Raw genomic sequence first — 18640 nt, forward strand, 5'->3', positions numbered from 1 at the left:
GTGAACAAGTTCATTTTGTGCGTGTTGTATCAGTGTATCTTTGATCTGCTTTTTTCTTCTTTGTCTCAGTTTATGGCTGCTCCAATGTTTTCCTTCCCATCCTCAATGAAATGTGTGGTTATCTGGTGGGATTTGGTGTAAAAAAAATTAAAAAGACAAGAAAAGATCTGTATTTAAAAATGCAAATATATGGAAAATATTTTATGTAAAAAAGTGTACATGTGAGATAACCTTGTGTATAATAAAATTCAAGCAATTTAAGATGATGTCACTATTTCAGTGCAATTGTGTCATCGGGATTTTATCACCTAAAACATGATGACGCATTAAAATGGTGTTGGTTTTCAGATTGTCGGTGCTTTGTCTTTCACTCTCTCTCTCTTTCTCTCGGAACAGATGGATGCAGGATTATCGCTATGATTTTAGGCAAAGATTAGATAGGACAGCAGATGCACTCAGTGGGAGAGTGAGGGGGAAACATGGACGTCACAGACAAGGGAAGTGAGCATAATGGATCAGTCCACGCCTGCTTGTATGTGCGGTGCCGCTTCCTCTAAAGCGCTTGTAAATAAAATAAAAAAAATCAACGATTCTCCGCAATAACGTATTTATTTTTGCTCTATTGAAAGAATTGAGTTCTGCATTTTTTATTCTTACAATCATAAAATCATTCTGTTTCCAGCTGAAATAATGTCCCCAAGCGATTTTCATCGTCATCTTTTAATAATTTAAAATCCACTCAGTCAGCGCTTTTATTAACGGTTCAGTTGGTTCTTTATTTTGAAAAGAATTTACCGGAAGTATTGCCTACATTGACATAACTCAAGGGTTTAAAAGTTGCTTTGAACACTAGAGGGCAGTAAAGATTCGTGATTTTTAATAATCAGGTCGAAAATTCTACAACACTGACTCCAAAACAAAGGTTGGACTCTGTGTAAAATGTAAATGAAAAGTGAATGCAATGATTTTCAAATCTTATTTAAAAAAAAATCAATAGGGCAATTTTGAATGTAGAATTTGAAAAAAGGTTGGGACAGGGCCATGTTTACCACCTCTTTTTTAACAACAATCGATAAACATCTGGAAACTGTCACATAACTTTCCCGACATGTGGCCAACAGTAATGTTTTAATGTTCTTCATTATAAAAACATTTGCACATAAATAAGTGACATCATATTCAGTACTTACTTCTGAAAGTTTACTCTTCGTCCGCTCCGCTTCCCCCGTTTTTTTTCGGCAAAATTATCCACACCACCACCGCGCTATTAAGTCTGGGATATGTTGGGCCATGAAGGCTACAATTCAGGGAAATTAAGGACGCATTTGAGGGCCGCATTTCGAGCAGCCTTTGAATTGGGACAGCCTTCGCTGTGACGTAATCGGCCTTAAAAGCCTTTAAGGCTGCAGACCCCAAATCCGGTCATTGGTACTTCCTGGCTTGTGTAGTTACTAGGTAACAAAAGCTCAACACTGCCCCTAGCGTCCTGGAGCACTTCCGTTGTGTTTTGGAATTTGCAAGTGTTTTGGAGTTTGCAAGTGTTTTGGAGTTTGCAAGTGTTTTGGAGTTTGCAAGTGTTTTGGAGTTTGTACGTGCTTTGTCTCTAGGGGCCACCGTAATGCAGTGATATCAATGACAGAATCATGCCTGTTTTTAATGCAGTGTTACCTGTGGTCTTGATCAACTTTGACTTTTGGTCTTGTTCTTTGCACACAGAGATTTCTCTTGTTTCTCAGAATTTGGGGTGGTGATCTGCAAATTATTGCCTTCCATTTTTCATCCATAGTTTACACAGTGTCACATTTAAAAAAAAATTGTGCAATTGGGGTTGTACTACAGATGGTAAGGGTGTAAAACAAAGAATATAAAACATGGAAATATGAAAATACTAGTGCAAAGTTCTTGGACTAGCTGTACCATGCAGCAAATCATAAATAATTGTCAGATGATCCATTAGATGCCACCACAAACATGGCTAGAAATCCAGTTCAGTGACTCCAGCTTTAGGGATAGAGTAGTGGTTAACACACGTTTGCTTACCAAGCAAACGGTTGCTAGGTCTGAGACATCCAAATGTCATTTGGGAGACATAAAAATAATATTCCCATATTACTATTATTTTATTTCATTTATGTTGCTGTTTTTAACTATGGTTTTTAACTATGGTTTTTAACGGATTTTATTAATATAATAATTGCTGTATTAATAATTACATAGTTATTGTGCATTAACTAATTTGCTGTTGCAGTTCCTCAATATGGCCACAAGGGGGCGATGACCACACATGTACTGTATAGTGCCGAGTTAAATATCGTAACACTTCCCATAAGCACAAAGCTGCTGTTTGCTTCAAACTTGTATTTTGGACGTATAACATCGTTTTGTTCGGTATTAAAATTAAATTTAGTTCTCTTTGTGAGCATTTCGAGGAAGATTGCCTTTTAAATGCCACGCCCTATTTAAGCCGTACCTTTTTATAATTGGACCGTAGCAACTCTGGGCGAGGTCACGAACCAGTTCCCTGCTGTGATTGGACAGTTAAGATGTCCGTCTTCGTGCTGTGGTCTCATAGGCTGCTTCACCCGGGGATTAACGTAAAGAAAAAACGCTCTACTTCCAATGAACGACAATGAAGAATAAGTAGGAACTCGAACGAATCTGGGATTTTAATTATTTAATAACATAAATTCTGATTTTTACTAGTAGCTCAACAGTTTTACTTCAATATTTTTTGGACGCGCGGGTCAGATAAGAAAGTTCTGGACACATCCTGAAGTGTTTCTACAAGTGTCTAAAACAAGGAAATCAGGCTAACGTTATGTAGCGAGCTAATCTCATTTATCTAGTCCAAAACTCCGTTTTCATTTTACGCCGTTATAACTTCTTCACAAAGGTAAGCCAAGCAGTTTATGTCTCCATTTGGTAATCATTTCAGTCGACTCTACTTTGGCAAAAAAAAGAAAGAAAAAAGACTTTAAACGTCTGCGGATAAATCTGGGTCAGTCAGTGTCTTCTTCGCCATGTCCGCTCAGTGAGGAAGGGGGCAAATTTATTAGATGTCTTAATGGTCACCTGTTGGCTTCATCCTCTGCAGGTATGACCGAGTACAAACTTGTGGTGGTCGGGGCAGGAGGTGTGGGCAAGAGCGCTCTCACCATCCAGCTCATCCAGAACCACTTTGTGGATGAATACGATCCAACTATCGAGGTAAGTGACCAGCAGACGCAAAGTGCTGTAATACATAGTCTAATCTGGCGCTTAACTAGCCTCCGTACTGCTCATTAGTGCTACAGATGTGTTATTAATCAGGTTTTTATTTTATCTATCATAATTAGACCGGTTTTAATGGTTTATATGTCCCGGTGTTGTTGGAAGAATTGCCGCTTGGAGCAGTTACAAGGATCCCGTGTTTATTTAATAAATTCTTTTCATTTCTGGCAAATGTTTGTCCATGAAACTGAGTATCCAACCCAAGCAAAGTCCCAGTTTATGACCTCAGAAGGAGCGTTTCTTTTAAGTATCGCCATTGCATATTAAAAAGAATCAGATTAATGTAGATTTTAGTTTTACAATAGTGCAGTTACATCACAGGATTGCTATTCCTGCTGCACGACCACGTAACAAATCTTTTAAAGTGTTTTTGTTTAACACTGAGCTGATTTTAACACAATTTAATTTCATGTTTTTCTGTTAAGAGATTCACAGTCTTTATATATTTTGTGTCTGCAAATGGTGTACGTCACCACGTGGACTGCTGCTGTCAGAGTCAGGCCAGAAACCTTGTTAAAACCTGCCCAAAACCTTCTAACACTGTAGTCCTCTGCCAAGGCAAGAGTTGAACTGGAGGTGCAGCTTTGTCAGCAAGACTGTGCATGAAACACCAAGGTGAAGAGGTGCAGCATGGGGCAAGGGATGAGCAAATATCCGTTAAATTTCTGTGCAAATCCTCTTTAATTTAAAATTGTTAAACAGACCTTTTGCCTCGGCAGAGCTCACGCCCTCGGGATAACCTTCTAGTTTAAAGATGGCAATATTTGATAAAAATATAATCATCTTACCTGCAAATAACTGTCACGTTCTAAATTATCCCGTGTAAATACACGTAAGCCTTCGTGCCAGTAAATGGTGCGATTCCATAATTGCTTATAAAATATTCACACTTGAGCACATTGATTTCAAAACCACCTCATCACCAAGATCTTGTTGCTACATGATGCAGTAGCATGAGACTCAGGATGATGCATTCCAGCCTAACTCGTGCTGTCTTGCAGGACTCGTACAGAAAGCAGGTGGTGATTGATGGAGAGACATGTCTGCTGGACATCCTGGACACTGCAGGTCAGGAGGAGTACAGCGCCATGAGGGACCAGTATATGAGGACGGGAGAAGGCTTCCTCTGTGTGTTTGCCATCAACAACAGCAAGTCCTTTGAGGACGTTCACCTTTACAGGTACAGGAAGTTTCGCGGGTTCACGTCAGCACAGACAGCTGGACAAAGAATTCAAACAGTAGTCTCCAAGTAGGACTAATTCCTTATTTCAGTCACACAGAGATTTAAGACAGCTGTGCATAGCTGTCTCAACTGTGCACATTTAGGCACTCAAAGGCTATTTCCTGTTTAGCGAGAACTGCACTCACTTGTCTACCAAATATCTGCAGATAAACTTAGCGTGTCTGCAATTTTTGTGGGGTCATTTGTACATTTCGTAACTGATCCAAAAATGTTTTGACTTGTAAATATAAAACGTTGCAAACAGGGAAGCTACAGATAAAAGTGTAACACACACAGAACCCAGCGAGTGTTGCAACACCAACTAAATTATTCTGTCTGCAAATGATAAAACTAAAAAAACCACAGGTCTTCAGTCTGGCCTGCTGAATAATATCGTCAGTCTGAACTGATCGACCAGCGTTTGCAACGTGCTCTGTCGCGTGTGTTCTGCTCAGAGAGCAGATCAATAGGGTGAAGGACAGTGACAGCGTCCCCATGGTGCTCGTGGGGAACAAGAGTGACCTCAGCACCCGCACAGTGAAGACGCAGCAGGCGCAGGAGCTGGCGAGGAGCTACGGCGTGCCGTTTGTAGAGACCTCCGCCAAAACCAGACAGGTAACGGTAACCTGTCGACAGCACTCATCAATCCATTCTTGTGTTCCTGAATAAAACCTAAAACGTCGAATCGGCTTCTTCTCTATTTTGCAGGGTGTGGAGGAAGCGTTCTATTCTCTAGTACGGGAGATCAGAAGATACAAGGAGACCAACCGCAGCAACAAGAAGAGCAAGAAGAACACTCAGAGACGTTGCATGATACTATAGCAAACCACACACAGAGCCAGCATCACTTACAGCACTTGTTTCTTCCTCCCCTCATCCCCACAACTGCCCCTGCACCTTGGAGACATCGCACACACCTCCACACAAGGACGTAGACATGCGGGGAAAGAAAAAACATCTATTTTTATTGGTGTGAAAGTTTCCAGTTATAGTGTGTATTCACAAGGTTTGTTATTCATACATTCATGTGCAGTGTCAATTTAGCAGCGTTTGGGCAAGTGTACTTTTTAAATGTGGTTTTATTGGAGTTTAGTGGGTCATTTTTAGCTTCTGTTGACCGTTTAGATGTCAGGAGTTCACGGTAATGCATCACTGCACTTTACGCTGTCACATTTCCATTTGTTATTGTAGTGCTCAGCACATTTCCACTTTTTTTTTTATAAAATTTGCTGAATGGTCAGTGTTTGACTTCATGAGGAAACTGTTTAAATGAGCTGGAGAGTTTGGAGGTTGTTTTATTTTTTTCCTGTGAGACCACTTTACCTTGGACACGTAGTTACACGTAGTCAAAACCTTTTCTAAAATCGTTCCCCTTGTGTGCGTTTTTTAAAAATACATATAGGTTGGTGCAGTCTCTGGGGCTTGAAACACATCAGCATTATTATTTACTTTTGAATTAATTTTTTTCTAAAAGAAAAAAAAAAAAGTCTTGTAGGATTTCCCCGTTAACAAACCTCAAAACTGTGTTTCAAACTCCCAGGTGCACTTTAGTCACTTCCTGTTGTGTGGTTAATGCAGATTTTAGAATTAGTGCCACTTTAAAAGCTACTCAGGAATACAGCGTCTTATCAGACGCTGATTTATAACAGAGAAAAATCAGACGATCTGATTCCTCTGCTCGTCATTTTTTTAAGGCCTTTATTGGTGTGAACATTCACACTTGACTCCAAAGTCCATTTTTAACAGTTATTTTGCCGGTCCTAGTGTTGTCAGGGGTTCATTACTGTGTCCAAACACTGTTTATGTGACACCAAACTCCACCACAGCATGTAGTTTGTGAAAACAACGCTGTGGTGCTACACAAAACATGTCGAGCACAGTAACACTCGTGAGGTGTGGTCATTTTTCTGTTGAACTACAAACATCCAACGATTTAAAAACCAGCATCTGTGTATTTACTAAAAACGACGTCACTGTTCAGTGAACTAACTTCAGGGGAGTTGCATCCTGCTAACAAGTCAATCCATCCATGTAGGATTTATACTTTTTTCATTGTCTTAACCAGAGGGCTCTGACTGCCTAATGCATATATGATTATTATATGATCAAGGAGGTTAACTGAGTAAGACGTAAATCTGTAATGCGCTCTGCTGTAAGAAACGAGTAAAAGTCTTCAGCTTTTACATGGTGTCTGTTTTGTTTATATAATTGTTACTTGCGGGCTTTTGAGAGGGAATAACTGATAGGCAACAGGTGCATGTACCTGAATTAGGATGCAGCTTATGATGTAAATTTCCAACGTTTAAGAGGTTTTTTTGCAGCCCTGCCTTGAGAAAGCGTCACCTGCACTTGCACAGGTGATCTTCAGAACAAGCCTCACAGAAGTTATCAGACTGATTTTTCACCAAACATTGTGTCAGCTCTCAAAAAAGGAAAAGAAAAAAGTAAAAAATTGTTTTACCTATCAGCGCTTTTGAACATGAAGTTGCACCAGCGGTTTCCCCAGACCTGCTTTGCTCTCCCGTTGCCGCTTGCAGCTATATTTACGGGTTTTTCTTCTGAAGTGCAAAATCAGTGGGGAGGAAGGGCTGTGGTTTGAGGTTTAACTGAGACAAAGTGCTGAAGGTAATCAAGTTCCCCTTTTCATTTCTGTGAAATTATGCACTTTGATGTCAAAGACTCGGGTGTGTAAGTACGTACACAGCTGAACAGGGTCATTCAGAAACTGTAGATGTGATGCTGTTGACGTGTGTTGATTCATCACTTCTAATGAGATTCCCTTTTAAATGTTCAGTGAGTAAAAACCACAATTTCTTTTTTGATTTTATTTTACAGAACTCCACTTATTGTCATTTATTCATATTAGAAAACACAGAAAATAGTCATATATATGCATTTCTCTTTTTTTTTAACAAAAGAGAAAATACAGTGAAAGGTCGTCTAAAATTAGGCACATGAGCGATCGCAGTGAGCCAGCGTCTCCCTCACCATCCAAAACGAGACACCAGCTTGCTCTGGTCGTCCAGGTCTTTCTGAACCTTTTTCCTCATGTAGAAGATCGGACAATCCCGGCTGCAGAGGAGACAGCGGGTACAGCGTTATTGTAACTCTGCTGCAAACCAATCAACCGTTGTCCGTTGTCATGAAAATGATCATAATGTCATTCATATACACACCTGGTGCACAGCACATCTTCATGGAGTGAGCCTTGACTGCGCTGACACTGAGTCCACAAGCGAGAGAAACGCTCCTCCAGCACATTCAGGTGAAAGATCTGTGGTCGATAACGTGCTAATTAGCAATGCACTAAGACAGACCTAAATTTTATTGGTTTGGTTTTTATCTCCCGACACTCTGATAGAGCAGAGCTATTCTGCTCTGCCACTTTACCTCTTTTTGGTAGAGCTCCGATTCTTTCTTCTTGCAGAAATCACACACAGCCGCTGCAAAGATGCACATTACATGTTAAACTTCCAGCTTTGTCATTTTCCAAAACACCAGCTGAAGTAAAGAAGGTGGAAATTGCACACACACACACCATCTGTCTTGAGCACAGCTTTGCAGCCAATACAGGTGCTTCTCTTCTGAGCAAACGCCATGAGGCCTCCAACCTTTGAGGTTAACACAGTTTTACAGCGTGTGTGGTCGCCCTCTGAAACACACCACCAAATTCAAGAGCAACAATAAGATTCACAGTAACACATCACACCTCTTACGATTATGTTCACAATAACTGTTTCTGGAAAGTCTAGTTCTTATTTTTATTTCAGTTAACTTTTTTAAACTCGTATTTTCCATACATGTTAAAATACTTGGTCAGGTGTGCTGACTTACTGAGCAGGATGCTCTCTGCTTTGCTCTCTCCCAGGATGGGCTCAAATATTCTCAACAGAGGTTTGGACAGCTGCTGCTCCAGGTAGTATTGTGTGTCAATGGGAATGTTGTTCTCCAGCACGTAGATGGGGTCCTGAATGGAAATGTGGTATGGGGATCATTATCAAAGCTGAATGTTTCCACTAAGAAGGGAACAGATGAAACATCAACACGCCCTACACACCTCTGACTTCATGTATGCCGCTGCTCCCTTTGCAGCTTTGACGATGACATAAGGGACTCGGTCTCCCAGGTTGGGGGCGCTACCTGCATCTCTTTTCCTCATCCTGTAAATCAGATTTAAAGGCTTAAACTTTTTTTTTTCTCTAACATCTTATTTGAAGTAAGACACCTCGGTATCCACTTATCAACCAATCGGACCTCTCTGCTAGCTCCACGTGCGCCTGCTTGCCAGCGTACTCCTGGGCAGTGCGCGTTAGCTCCTTGGTGATGACCAGCTGGCTGATGTCGATGCGATTGCAGAGCAGGTCTGAGATCACCTCTTTGGCGTGTTCCACGGCCCCCTGGGGATCGCTGAAGAAACATCACAACAGCTCTGGTTGTTGTTTTTAAGCCATGTCAGTATCTCTGGTTCATAATCAACCAGACTGTCAAAGACACAGCTGAGCAAATTAAGTCCAAAGTTTAGAAATCATGACTTATTTCTGGACTCCACAAAATAAACTGATTGCAGCCAGAGTATGCGTTTACCTGTTTATGAGGATTTTCTGCAGACAGGTGTTGATGAGGTTAGCCACCAGGGGGCAGTTGTCTCTGCGGACGGTCTCAATTCCTTTGCAGTCCATTTTGTCATGTGTGCTTGCACTGGAGGAGAAATAAAGGCCTGCGTAGCGCTTCTTATTGATCAGCAGATATGGGTAGTACACCTGGTGAAATATTTATAAAGACATAATTAATACAACAGCTCTTTGAAAGCATCGGGTCTAAGCTAAGAGGACCTGACTGCAAACCCCGGTCACCTTTAGACCTTCACTAGGACTCAGGATAGAGGAAGACAGTGACACATACAGAAAGCAAAAGGCCAAACATGGGGCAACTGAACTGAAACATGACACACAGTCCTGAACTGTGCTGAACAGCGCGAATCTGGTAAATACTGGAAATTACTTGCTGGCTTGTACTGCTTGGTTACAATTTAAAAAGAAAAAAAAGTTTGTATAAAACAATCCATCTAATTATCTTTCTAATTATCTGATATGCACCACTGCAAAGGTAAAATAATGAAGGTCATTCCAAATTAACCAAACTCTCAATGCAAACTATTTTTCAATCACAACAATTTAATATTCGTCTCCATCAGTGATTGAAGAAACTATTAACACATCATTATGACCCCCCCCCCCCCCCACACACACACACACACAGTGTGAATATAAATGAAAGTGAACTTTGTAGTGTTTGTTTTTATTTTTATGTGGCCAATTACATTCGCAACACAGACCTGCATCATGAAATAAAGCCATAACATAAGCGCCCCCTGTTGGAGTTGGGGGGGCACTTCCTGCTTAAGTGACAACAGCAGGCTACAAAACTGTTCGGGACCTTATTATCTTGCAGAGTCAGTTTTTCAGGTAATAGTGCTTTTTGAACATTTTTAAGATCTTCAGATCACCTCATCTTAATCCGTTTGAAAACTAGAACCCTGCCTTGCAGCTGCATGTTTCTGTCCTACAGTCAGACTGCAGTTCATAACAGTGTTTAACCAGATTCATAACAGGCTGCTTAAATAAATTAAGGGGAACACTTAATCATCACAGCATAATGCAAAATTATTTCAGCTTAAGGGGTGCAAGTCTGTTCATTTCACCTGCACCGATGTTGAGGCGCCAGCAACATTTGCAGCATGAACAGTATGAAGCGCATGTCGTGGCATGACTAGATTGTATTTGCAGCAAATAAAGTGGGCGTAAAATGCAGAGACAAATATTTACAAGATATAAAAGATAAACAAAATAATAGATCTGCAGCTGTTATTTATTAAACTACATTCACACCAAAACTAAGAACGTCAAGACAGACAAACATGATTCCATCACATTTTTACACTGGTCGCTCCCCAGTTGGCCTTACACCCAGCACATCCTTGCTGTTGCTCCACTGGTAGCAAATAGGCAAGTAGGTGAACTGGTGGACATGCGTACCGGATGTACTGTATATGATCAGTTTTCCTACATGCTATTTTGAAGTGCTGTCTGTGATGTATTTTTGATGATCCTGATGAAGTCTACGGGCCAAAACACACTGGTCAAAGAATGAAGTTGTTCTTCATACTACAAATGTTGCTGGAGCAACTTCAGCTTCTTCAGCTGTTTTTGGATCTGCCAGTTCTGTCATTCCCCGGCAAATACCACTCAAGCTGCACGCCACTGGGCTATATGCAAAGGTCACAGTAAAAGCTGTCAGACCCTTATACCATGGTCATGAAGCCTGTTCCTCCGTGACCAGATGACAGTGCTGCTGTTGGGCTCAGAATCTTCTATGTGTGCTTTGTGTAACAGACTGTAAAACCAGTCAGGAGGAAAGAGGAGAGACCGTGACCACCACCTGGAAAAACCACTTCTCTTTTTGGGGGCCGTCTTGTTGTTGCCTTTGGCATGCACCAGTTGTCACTTTCATTTGCACCAAAACAGCTGAAACTGTTTCACAATGGCTTATCTGTCCTAACAGGACAAAAATATCGAGATCAAGTGTTTTAAGCAGTGCACATGTAGAGAAGTCGGAGAAGACATTTCTGGACTGAAACGGTACCTTCTCAAACTCCAGTTTGATGGGTGGTGTGAAATGGGATGATACCCACTCGGCCGCTTCTCTCCCGATATCCATGGCCTCTTTTACTGTTGCAACTCCAAGCTTTACCATGACAGAGTCCGTGTCTCCATAAATTACCTGAACAGGACAAAATAAAAATGAAAAAACAAAACCTATAACGTGTCAAGTGTTTTTGATACATCAGATCATCAAGGAATAAGAGATTGGTTCATAACTGGGCTCACCCTGGCGTCAGCCTGGTAGCCATTGGAAAGTGTGTACTTAGACTCCACCAGCTGCTTGGTTTGCTCAATCATCTGTCTTCCAAAACCAGTAACACTCTGGATGAGACAAAATGCAACATTTCAATACATTTAAATCACTAAATTACCAATGATGCTGGAAAAACATTTAGCATTTCAGCCACACTGCAGGTCAGAAGTTTTGATGTTTAGGGAAAAAGATCTTCTCACAAAACAGCCTGAAACTGAGATCACTGTAGTTCAGCTATCACCTACAGAAAGTCTTTGTTTTTGTATTTTTTCGGGGGGGTAGGGTAACATTTTTCTCCACCTGTTCTGTGGTTTCTTTGCCCTACATCTCTGATGTTTTCTGTTTACATCTGTGCACAATACAAAGTACTGTGCAAAGTAGTTTAATGAAGGCAACCTGGTTTAGACTGACAAATGCAGTGTTGCAGATCCTGAATTGTGAACATTTGATGTCCAAAAAAAGTCATCCGATCTAAAGCGCTGACCTGTGAGATCTCTAGGCAGGGCAGTTTGCCCACTTGGGCCCCCGTGAAGCCATACACAGAGTTCGCGCTGATTTTGAGGGCCAGCTGTCGGCCGTCCAGCACCTGCTTCTTGAAGGGGTCTGTTTCCTTTTTTAGCTCTGCTTTGGCCCTGCAGACAGACGGTGGGATCACACAGGTTGTGAACTCATAGATCAACTATTTCTAACTCAACTCTTCTTCTACAGCTTTTGGAAGATCCTGTGATTTATTTTAAACAATTCAAACCTCTTTCGGGCAGACAGCAGGTTTTCCAGGATCTCTGGGAGAAGTCCCTTTCTTAGAGAACTCTTCACAAAGAGATCGCCTGTTGGAGTCTTGATGAAGTCCTCGGGAGCCAGGCTGAACACATACAATGATTTAATGACTGAGCTTTCACTCAAATATAATATAAACAGTGCATGAATAAAGTGAATTCACATCGTGCACAACTGTTCTGGTCTTTGCTTACTTGGTCAATGGCCTTAATTAAACTAGCTAAAGAAGCCTACCTATAAATCCAATTGCTTTGTTAGTTTCACATGACCCTTTGAATACTGTTCAATATAATTTTTGTAGTTTTCAACGGAAGTAGACAAAACACATTAAGCTTGTTTGTCTGCATGTTTTATTTGGCTGACTTTTAACGCTGGCTCTCTGTCCTGAGACAACCCCAAAGGGATGCAAATCTCAGAATCTCTGAATCCTGCGTTTTGCTTGTTAGGAGAATGCATAAACCATTACACCACAGCACAACCTAAAAAGAAAATTACTTACCCCAGTTTCTCCACTGAACCTTTCTGCAGCAGAGTGGTGTAGCACAGATTGTGAGCCATCATGATGGACGGATACAAGGAGGAGAAATCCAATGTGGTAATGGGAAGGCTGTAATATCTACACAGAAGAGAGCAGGGTAGAAAATTGCATGACAAGGCTGCACATGTAACACGTGAAGACAACAGTGGACTCACACAATCATAGATGTATTTACCCTTTCTCTGGCTCGATGACAGTAGCTCCAGTGTAGTCCTCGCCTCCTTCTGTCTTTACAACGGGCATTACCAGACCCTGTTTTGTGGCCTAAACATAAACACGCACTCAGTTTCCAAATCCCAGGTATGCAAATGCAGGAGCCATGTTCGCTTCGGCATTGTTACCTGTCGCAGCAGCTGAGAGACTACTTTGATCTGCTGGCCTCGTGAGAGCAGGTACGTGAGAGGCACACCGGTCACTCTGGCCATCTCCATGTAGTTAATCACACACATTAGCTTCTGCAGCAGGCGCAGGGGCAGATAGGCATCTTTCAGACAGTAGACTGCCAAACGGCGGCGCGTCTGTTCATTTCCATTCTGTGACAGAGGAAGAAAGGGAAAAACAAATTAATATTAGATAGTTTTTTTAAATTCCCAACAAGGCTGTCTTGATCTTACCTGCAAATCAGTGATGATTGAGTGCTGCACATCCTCCTTCTGCTCTTGCAAAAAGTGGAAACTCACAGCGTTCAATGTGTATGAGCGCAACTTATAATCCCTGAGAAGAACCTAAAAGAAAAGGCACCAACTCAAAGCTCAGTCTTTCCCTAACAACATTCCCAAATACAAAATGTACCGCATAAGGTCTTTGTTGACCTGCACAGAAAGAGAAAGTACTGACCTGCAGCAGGTCGAACTGAACACGGCCCTCCATGTTAATGGTCTTGTTTTCTCTGCGGCCCATCTGCTTGCTCTGAAAATTCAAGTCTTTCAAAACTGATTTGATGCCTCGCACTCGGCCCAAGTACGGAAAATAATTCACCTGAAAATGAGAGAACATTTATCACCTAATGGATAAACACGGGAATGAGTGAGCAATTAGGTTTTTCCATTAAATCTTCAATATACATGTTGAAGCTTCATCTTTCAAGAATATTTCAGGCTTTGTCAGTGGACTAAAATAAATCAAACTCCATCTAACCTTCAAAGCAGCTGCCCTGTTGAGCAAGTACGGAAAGTCAAAGTTTTGGATGTTGTAGCCAGTAATAATGTCCGGATCAACAGTCCTCAAAAACTCAGCCCAGCTCTGCTCATACAGACACAAAACAAAAAAAAATATGACTTGAAAGGAAACAAAGAAACCATATCAAACTATGTATGCATTTCACTGCTTTAAATGTACACGTGTATACCTGCAGTAACTTCGTCTCTTGTGTGAAGCACAGTATCTGAGAGCCAATGATGCTGGTGCAGGACTGCAGGGTGAAGACTGTGCGAATGAAGGGCTCCGTTTCACCCTGACGCTGCACCATAGATGCAATTTGAATCACAGGATCTTTGTCCGGCTCAGGGAAGATTCCTGGAAGTAAAGAGGCAACACCAGAGTCATTTGATTTTCATCAAGTTAGACCAGCCTTGGTCATGCGCTTAAATAACTTTTTAACAGTTATTCTAACGCGGAGTAAGAACTCCAGAGAATTCTTGTGTAAACAAAGCACCTTTTCTTCCTGCGCACTCTATGTCAAAGCTGAGGACTCTGAGTGGTGCAATCCTCTGCCACTCTCCCTCTGCAGGGTGACTTATCAGATCCTTCCATCCCACATCCACCTCATACTGACACAAGGAGGCCTGGAGGAAAAGAACAGGAGTGACAAAGTTCACAAACACCATTTACCTATACAAATACATTAAAACCGCATGATCGAACATGAAATTAAACTAGTGACCAAGGTAACATCGTGAGAGATTGTACACCCACCTTTCCTGGGGACTGAGAACTCGTGTTACCCGTGCTCTTCTCTTCGCGCACTCTGTACTTCCCTTTTGGGAGCTCAATCCAACAGCAACCCACCACGTCGCTGTCCACCATAAACCTGACAACACATACACATGCATGAACATATACACACACAGTCTAAAGAGACACAATGTTGTTGTTTTTTTAAATTTACTGGCAGTTTTCTACATACAACATTTATCCAAATAACTTCGTTAATTACAATAAATGGCTTCCATTGAACACTTTAACAATGCTGGGATTTCAACAGTGTTTTTGCATCAACAAAACGCTACAGTGAGTATAAGTTTAACCTTCGGTTTCTTTTGGTATTTTCAAAAAAAGATACAGCTTCCTTTTGTGTATTTAAACGATAACGGTCATTTTCATCTCTCCACCATGTTTTCAAAATTATTTTGTACCTTTTTCTTAAGCACACACACCTGATTTCAAAGTCTATGTTGGCCTCGTAGGATTGGTAATTGCTGGTGGGGAAATGGGCAAACTTAAAGCCCTGTTCCAGCAGTCTCTTTGCGGGGGCGATGAGACGAGGCATCGCCATGGTTATCCGCAAGAAATCGATAATGCGTTTCCCATGGTAACCATACATGCCTGTGAGAAAGAAACAAAAAAACAAAAACAAAAAGAGGGATAAGTGACGTTTTCATCTCAAATGAACACCATTTTGTTTTATAATCGTATAAGATTGTAACACACAGTAATAAAGTATAAAAGTTAATGTATTACTGAATGTTGCTATCCAACAAGGTTCAAGACCTTGATCACAATACACATCTGCATTTGTGCTTGTCTCTGTTTTTTGGGGTTTTTTTCCACTTAATAATAAACTTGTACTCACTCTCTTTGCGGGTGATGTCCACAGCCAACACTGTGACTGAGATATTGTCCTTATTGGAGCGCATGTCCTTCAAGACAGCAGAGTTCAGCTCCTTTTTAAATTCCACCAGGTGAGCAGACGTGAACCCTTTTCAATTAAAGCAACCAGAGGGTAACATTAGATTTAGAGCATGAATTACATTTTTATTATTTTCTCCCTAAAAGCAGAAATTAGACAGCTCAGAACAAAGAGAAGAGGTTACAACTGTAACAGCTACTTTAAAGCTATTTATAGTGAGGAAACGTAGTATATCACATAAATGCAAAGTCAACATGATGACAAGCACTCACCATTTGGAGCAGGGACGTAGAAGTAAGGGGCAAAGCCGTGAACATGGCAGCACACGCTGTTGCCATTGTCTGTTACACCAAACATCCGAATGATTGGCACTTTTCCTTGCGACTGACCGGGCATGCCCGCTACCGTTTCCCCTGCATGACACAAAACCATTGGAAGCCAAATTACATACCACAATATTCATGAGCAACAACGAATATGCTCTGAAAGGTTGATATAACTGTAAGTCAGCTCGGATGTTTTCATATCATGCTACAAGCTCGCCAGGTCAATATTTCTGGGACTCAAATTTAGAGCAAAAGCAACTTTGACAAACATTATATTTGATAATTACCCAAATAGTAGTCCAGATCAATCTGCTGGAACACCAGAGTATCAGATGATGGGTCCAGTGAGGGGGCAGGAGGACGTCGCCAGCGAGGGTTTAGTTCTGCTGAGAAAAGGTCACCTGACAGGATGGAAGAAGAAATTAAATTATCATGCTTGAGGGATCTGTAACTTTACTACAGGTCACTAAATAACTCATTAAATTCCTCCTGTGTGATGAGAACATTTACATCACCTGTGAATGTGCGCTTTGCAGTTTAATACTCACCTACTGGAATAACATCGTGTCCCGCCTGCCCCTCCATCTCCTCTGCATCCATATCTGCTTCTTCAAACATGGACAACTCCTCTTCAAACTGCGAAGGACTGTCCTCCCATTCACTCATCATTTTACCCTGTTTGGCCTGGGATGGACCACCCGTGAGACGGCTGCCGTTGTGTCGTTTACGATCCATGCCTGCAAGCTGATTTAAAGAAAACTTGGTAAAAATCTATGGAACAAACTTGGAGGTTAAAAGTCTGTAATATGTTTAAGCACTTAAATGTGCAAGCTCATGCGGTCAAAGTGTAGTTAGGAAAATGAGTTTTAGTTAACATAAAGCTCGGCATTTAACATATTCTTCTAACCATTTTCTAAACAGAAATGAACCAAAATTGTTTATGCAAGGAAAATCCTGTAAGTATGACTCTTTGCTCAGTCTATATTACTCCTGATCTGTATCAGTATACTCATATAATGAGTAAATATGTAGGCCAGTGACAGATAAAATTAGTGCAATGCTTTCATTAATAACTCATTATAGCTGCACTGGAGGGTATTTACAAGTGAAAGGTAGAATGTACAGAGAGTTACAATAAGAAGAAGGAGCGATATCAGAACACAGGATAAAAGGGAACACGTGCAGTCTCGACACCGACCGTCAAAAACACAGTAAAACATAAACTGGTGCTTATTAGGCATGGGACTAGTAGTAATCATCCACAACCTTCCCACCGCACAGCCTGTTGCCATGTTACTGTGAGTGCTGTCGCACACCTTGTAGCTCCACACAGCACACTACGCAGTTAGCCTCACATCCAAACAGTGCAGGTCTCTGTCCCCTTCACCTCTACATTTGTGATAATTCATCCACGTGTCAGTGGCGTACTTTCAAATGTAACATTTGACTGGAAGGTATGAAATTATATGACACTCAATAATGGAGCAGTAAAGCCTCATGACAAGGTACACGGACGTTTATTTTCTTAGTAAGAGCTAAGGCAGTAAGCTAGCGCGCGGGTATAAACACATACAGGTCTCGCGCCCTCGGGCTAATCTTACCCAGTTGTAGAAGCAATCCTTCCGTGAAATCTGCCACGAAAACTTATCAGTGGCTGCTGCGTTTCTAACTTCTAAACGCCTAACAATGGCACTTCCTCACCACAGAACCGGACTGAGAACTGCTCCCGCCACCCTTCTTTGATTTGCAAACTTTCACCGACGAACGCGCGGAAATTTTGCGTCTAGATACCAGGCTAAGAAATAAAGCAATGGCCAATCACGTCACAGAATGGGCGGAAACTTAATGGCATAAAAGAGGAAGTTGAGCGCGACATGACTAAACCCAGTGCAACAAAAAGACCGTGCTTTCCCGGCAAAATGACGTCGGATAGTACGTAGTAGTAATGGAGGGAAATTTGCTTTTTTTAACCGTCTTTCCTGTTTGTTTTTTTTTAGATAGACAGATAAATAGATATTTGGCATGCTTCATTCATTTAAGTAGTGTAATTGAGTTAGAATTGGCAAATTAGTTAATTGTTTATTCATACATGCTTATACACGTATTAAATAGTTAATGCATGCCTATATATGGATATAAATTACTTTATTTTTCTTATATAGTCATATGAACAGACTGAATATATAATATGTGTTGTCACTTTAAATGACTTCACTTTTAATAAAAACTGTTAAATCCTCATAGCTGGAGGAAATGGCTGATAAAGTGTCTGCACTTGTATCTGAACTCAACATCCAGCGAATACGTGATGGACTGGACTAAATCAAGACTATACTTTCTAAACTATTACTGCTGCAGATGTATTATTGAGCAATAGAATATAGTTTGGAGATAAGCTGTTTTGCACAATTTGGAGTTGACAAGAGGAAGTGTACTAATCTACAGATGAAAGAAAAACGTAAAGTGGCTTTCGTAAAGGGTAAGGTTACCACGTGCCAGCAGAACACTTTTAGTACTGGGTCTTCCAGTGTCCTCGGAGCTCTGCTAAAAAACATGAACATTATAGTCAAAATATTTTCTCCATTTTGGTGGTTTGATGATTTTGTGCTGGGAAAAGGTTATGTTGTATCTTACAGTAAAGTACTGGCATTTAAATGCATTTTTTTACAGTATTATTACTGTATTCGCATTTACAATACACTACTACTGTGTACTATTTTAAATGAAGTTACAAAAGAAGAATT

The 18640-nt window shown here is 41.0% G+C and overlaps 2 protein-coding genes across 2 annotated transcripts; one reads left to right on the plus strand and one right to left on the minus strand.

The window, feature by feature from the left end:
- The first annotated feature begins 2571 nt into the window (after positions 1-2571).
- On the plus strand, positions 2572-6675 carry LOC146388805 (GTPase KRas). Its single transcript, XM_084926315.1, has 5 exons — positions 2572-2893; positions 3095-3207; positions 4272-4450; positions 4948-5107; positions 5201-6675. Exons 2-5 carry the CDS (start codon positions 3097-3099, stop codon positions 5312-5314), a joined length of 564 nt encoding a protein of 187 aa, XP_084782441.1. The 5' UTR covers positions 2572-2893; positions 3095-3096; the 3' UTR covers positions 5315-6675.
- A 712-nt stretch (positions 6676-7387) lies between these two features.
- pold1 (polymerase (DNA directed), delta 1, catalytic subunit) lies at positions 7388-17693 on the minus strand. The gene is made up of 27 exons (XM_084926314.1): positions 17498-17693; positions 16445-16640; positions 16184-16297; positions 15843-15983; positions 15514-15639; positions 15098-15266; positions 14637-14751; positions 14377-14506; positions 14071-14237; positions 13860-13964; positions 13560-13700; positions 13337-13447; positions 13064-13255; positions 12898-12986; positions 12684-12800; positions 12156-12269; positions 11892-12039; positions 11380-11475; positions 11135-11272; positions 9077-9252; positions 8747-8899; positions 8550-8652; positions 8327-8459; positions 8031-8144; positions 7883-7935; positions 7669-7766; positions 7388-7564 (listed from the first exon to the last, which is right to left on the minus strand). The coding sequence occupies exons 2-27, from the start codon at positions 16629-16631 to the stop codon at positions 7477-7479; spliced, it is 3318 nt and encodes a 1105-aa protein (XP_084782440.1). The 5' UTR covers positions 16632-16640; positions 17498-17693; the 3' UTR covers positions 7388-7476.
- Between the last annotated feature and the right edge of the window lie 947 nt (positions 17694-18640).

The sequence above is a fragment of the Perissodus microlepis genome, chromosome 4, assembly GCF_051167445.1.
Source record: "Perissodus microlepis isolate ML-2025 ecotype Zambia chromosome 4, ASM5116744v1, whole genome shotgun sequence".
NCBI classification, from domain to species: Eukaryota; Metazoa; Chordata; class Actinopteri; order Cichliformes; family Cichlidae; genus Perissodus; species Perissodus microlepis.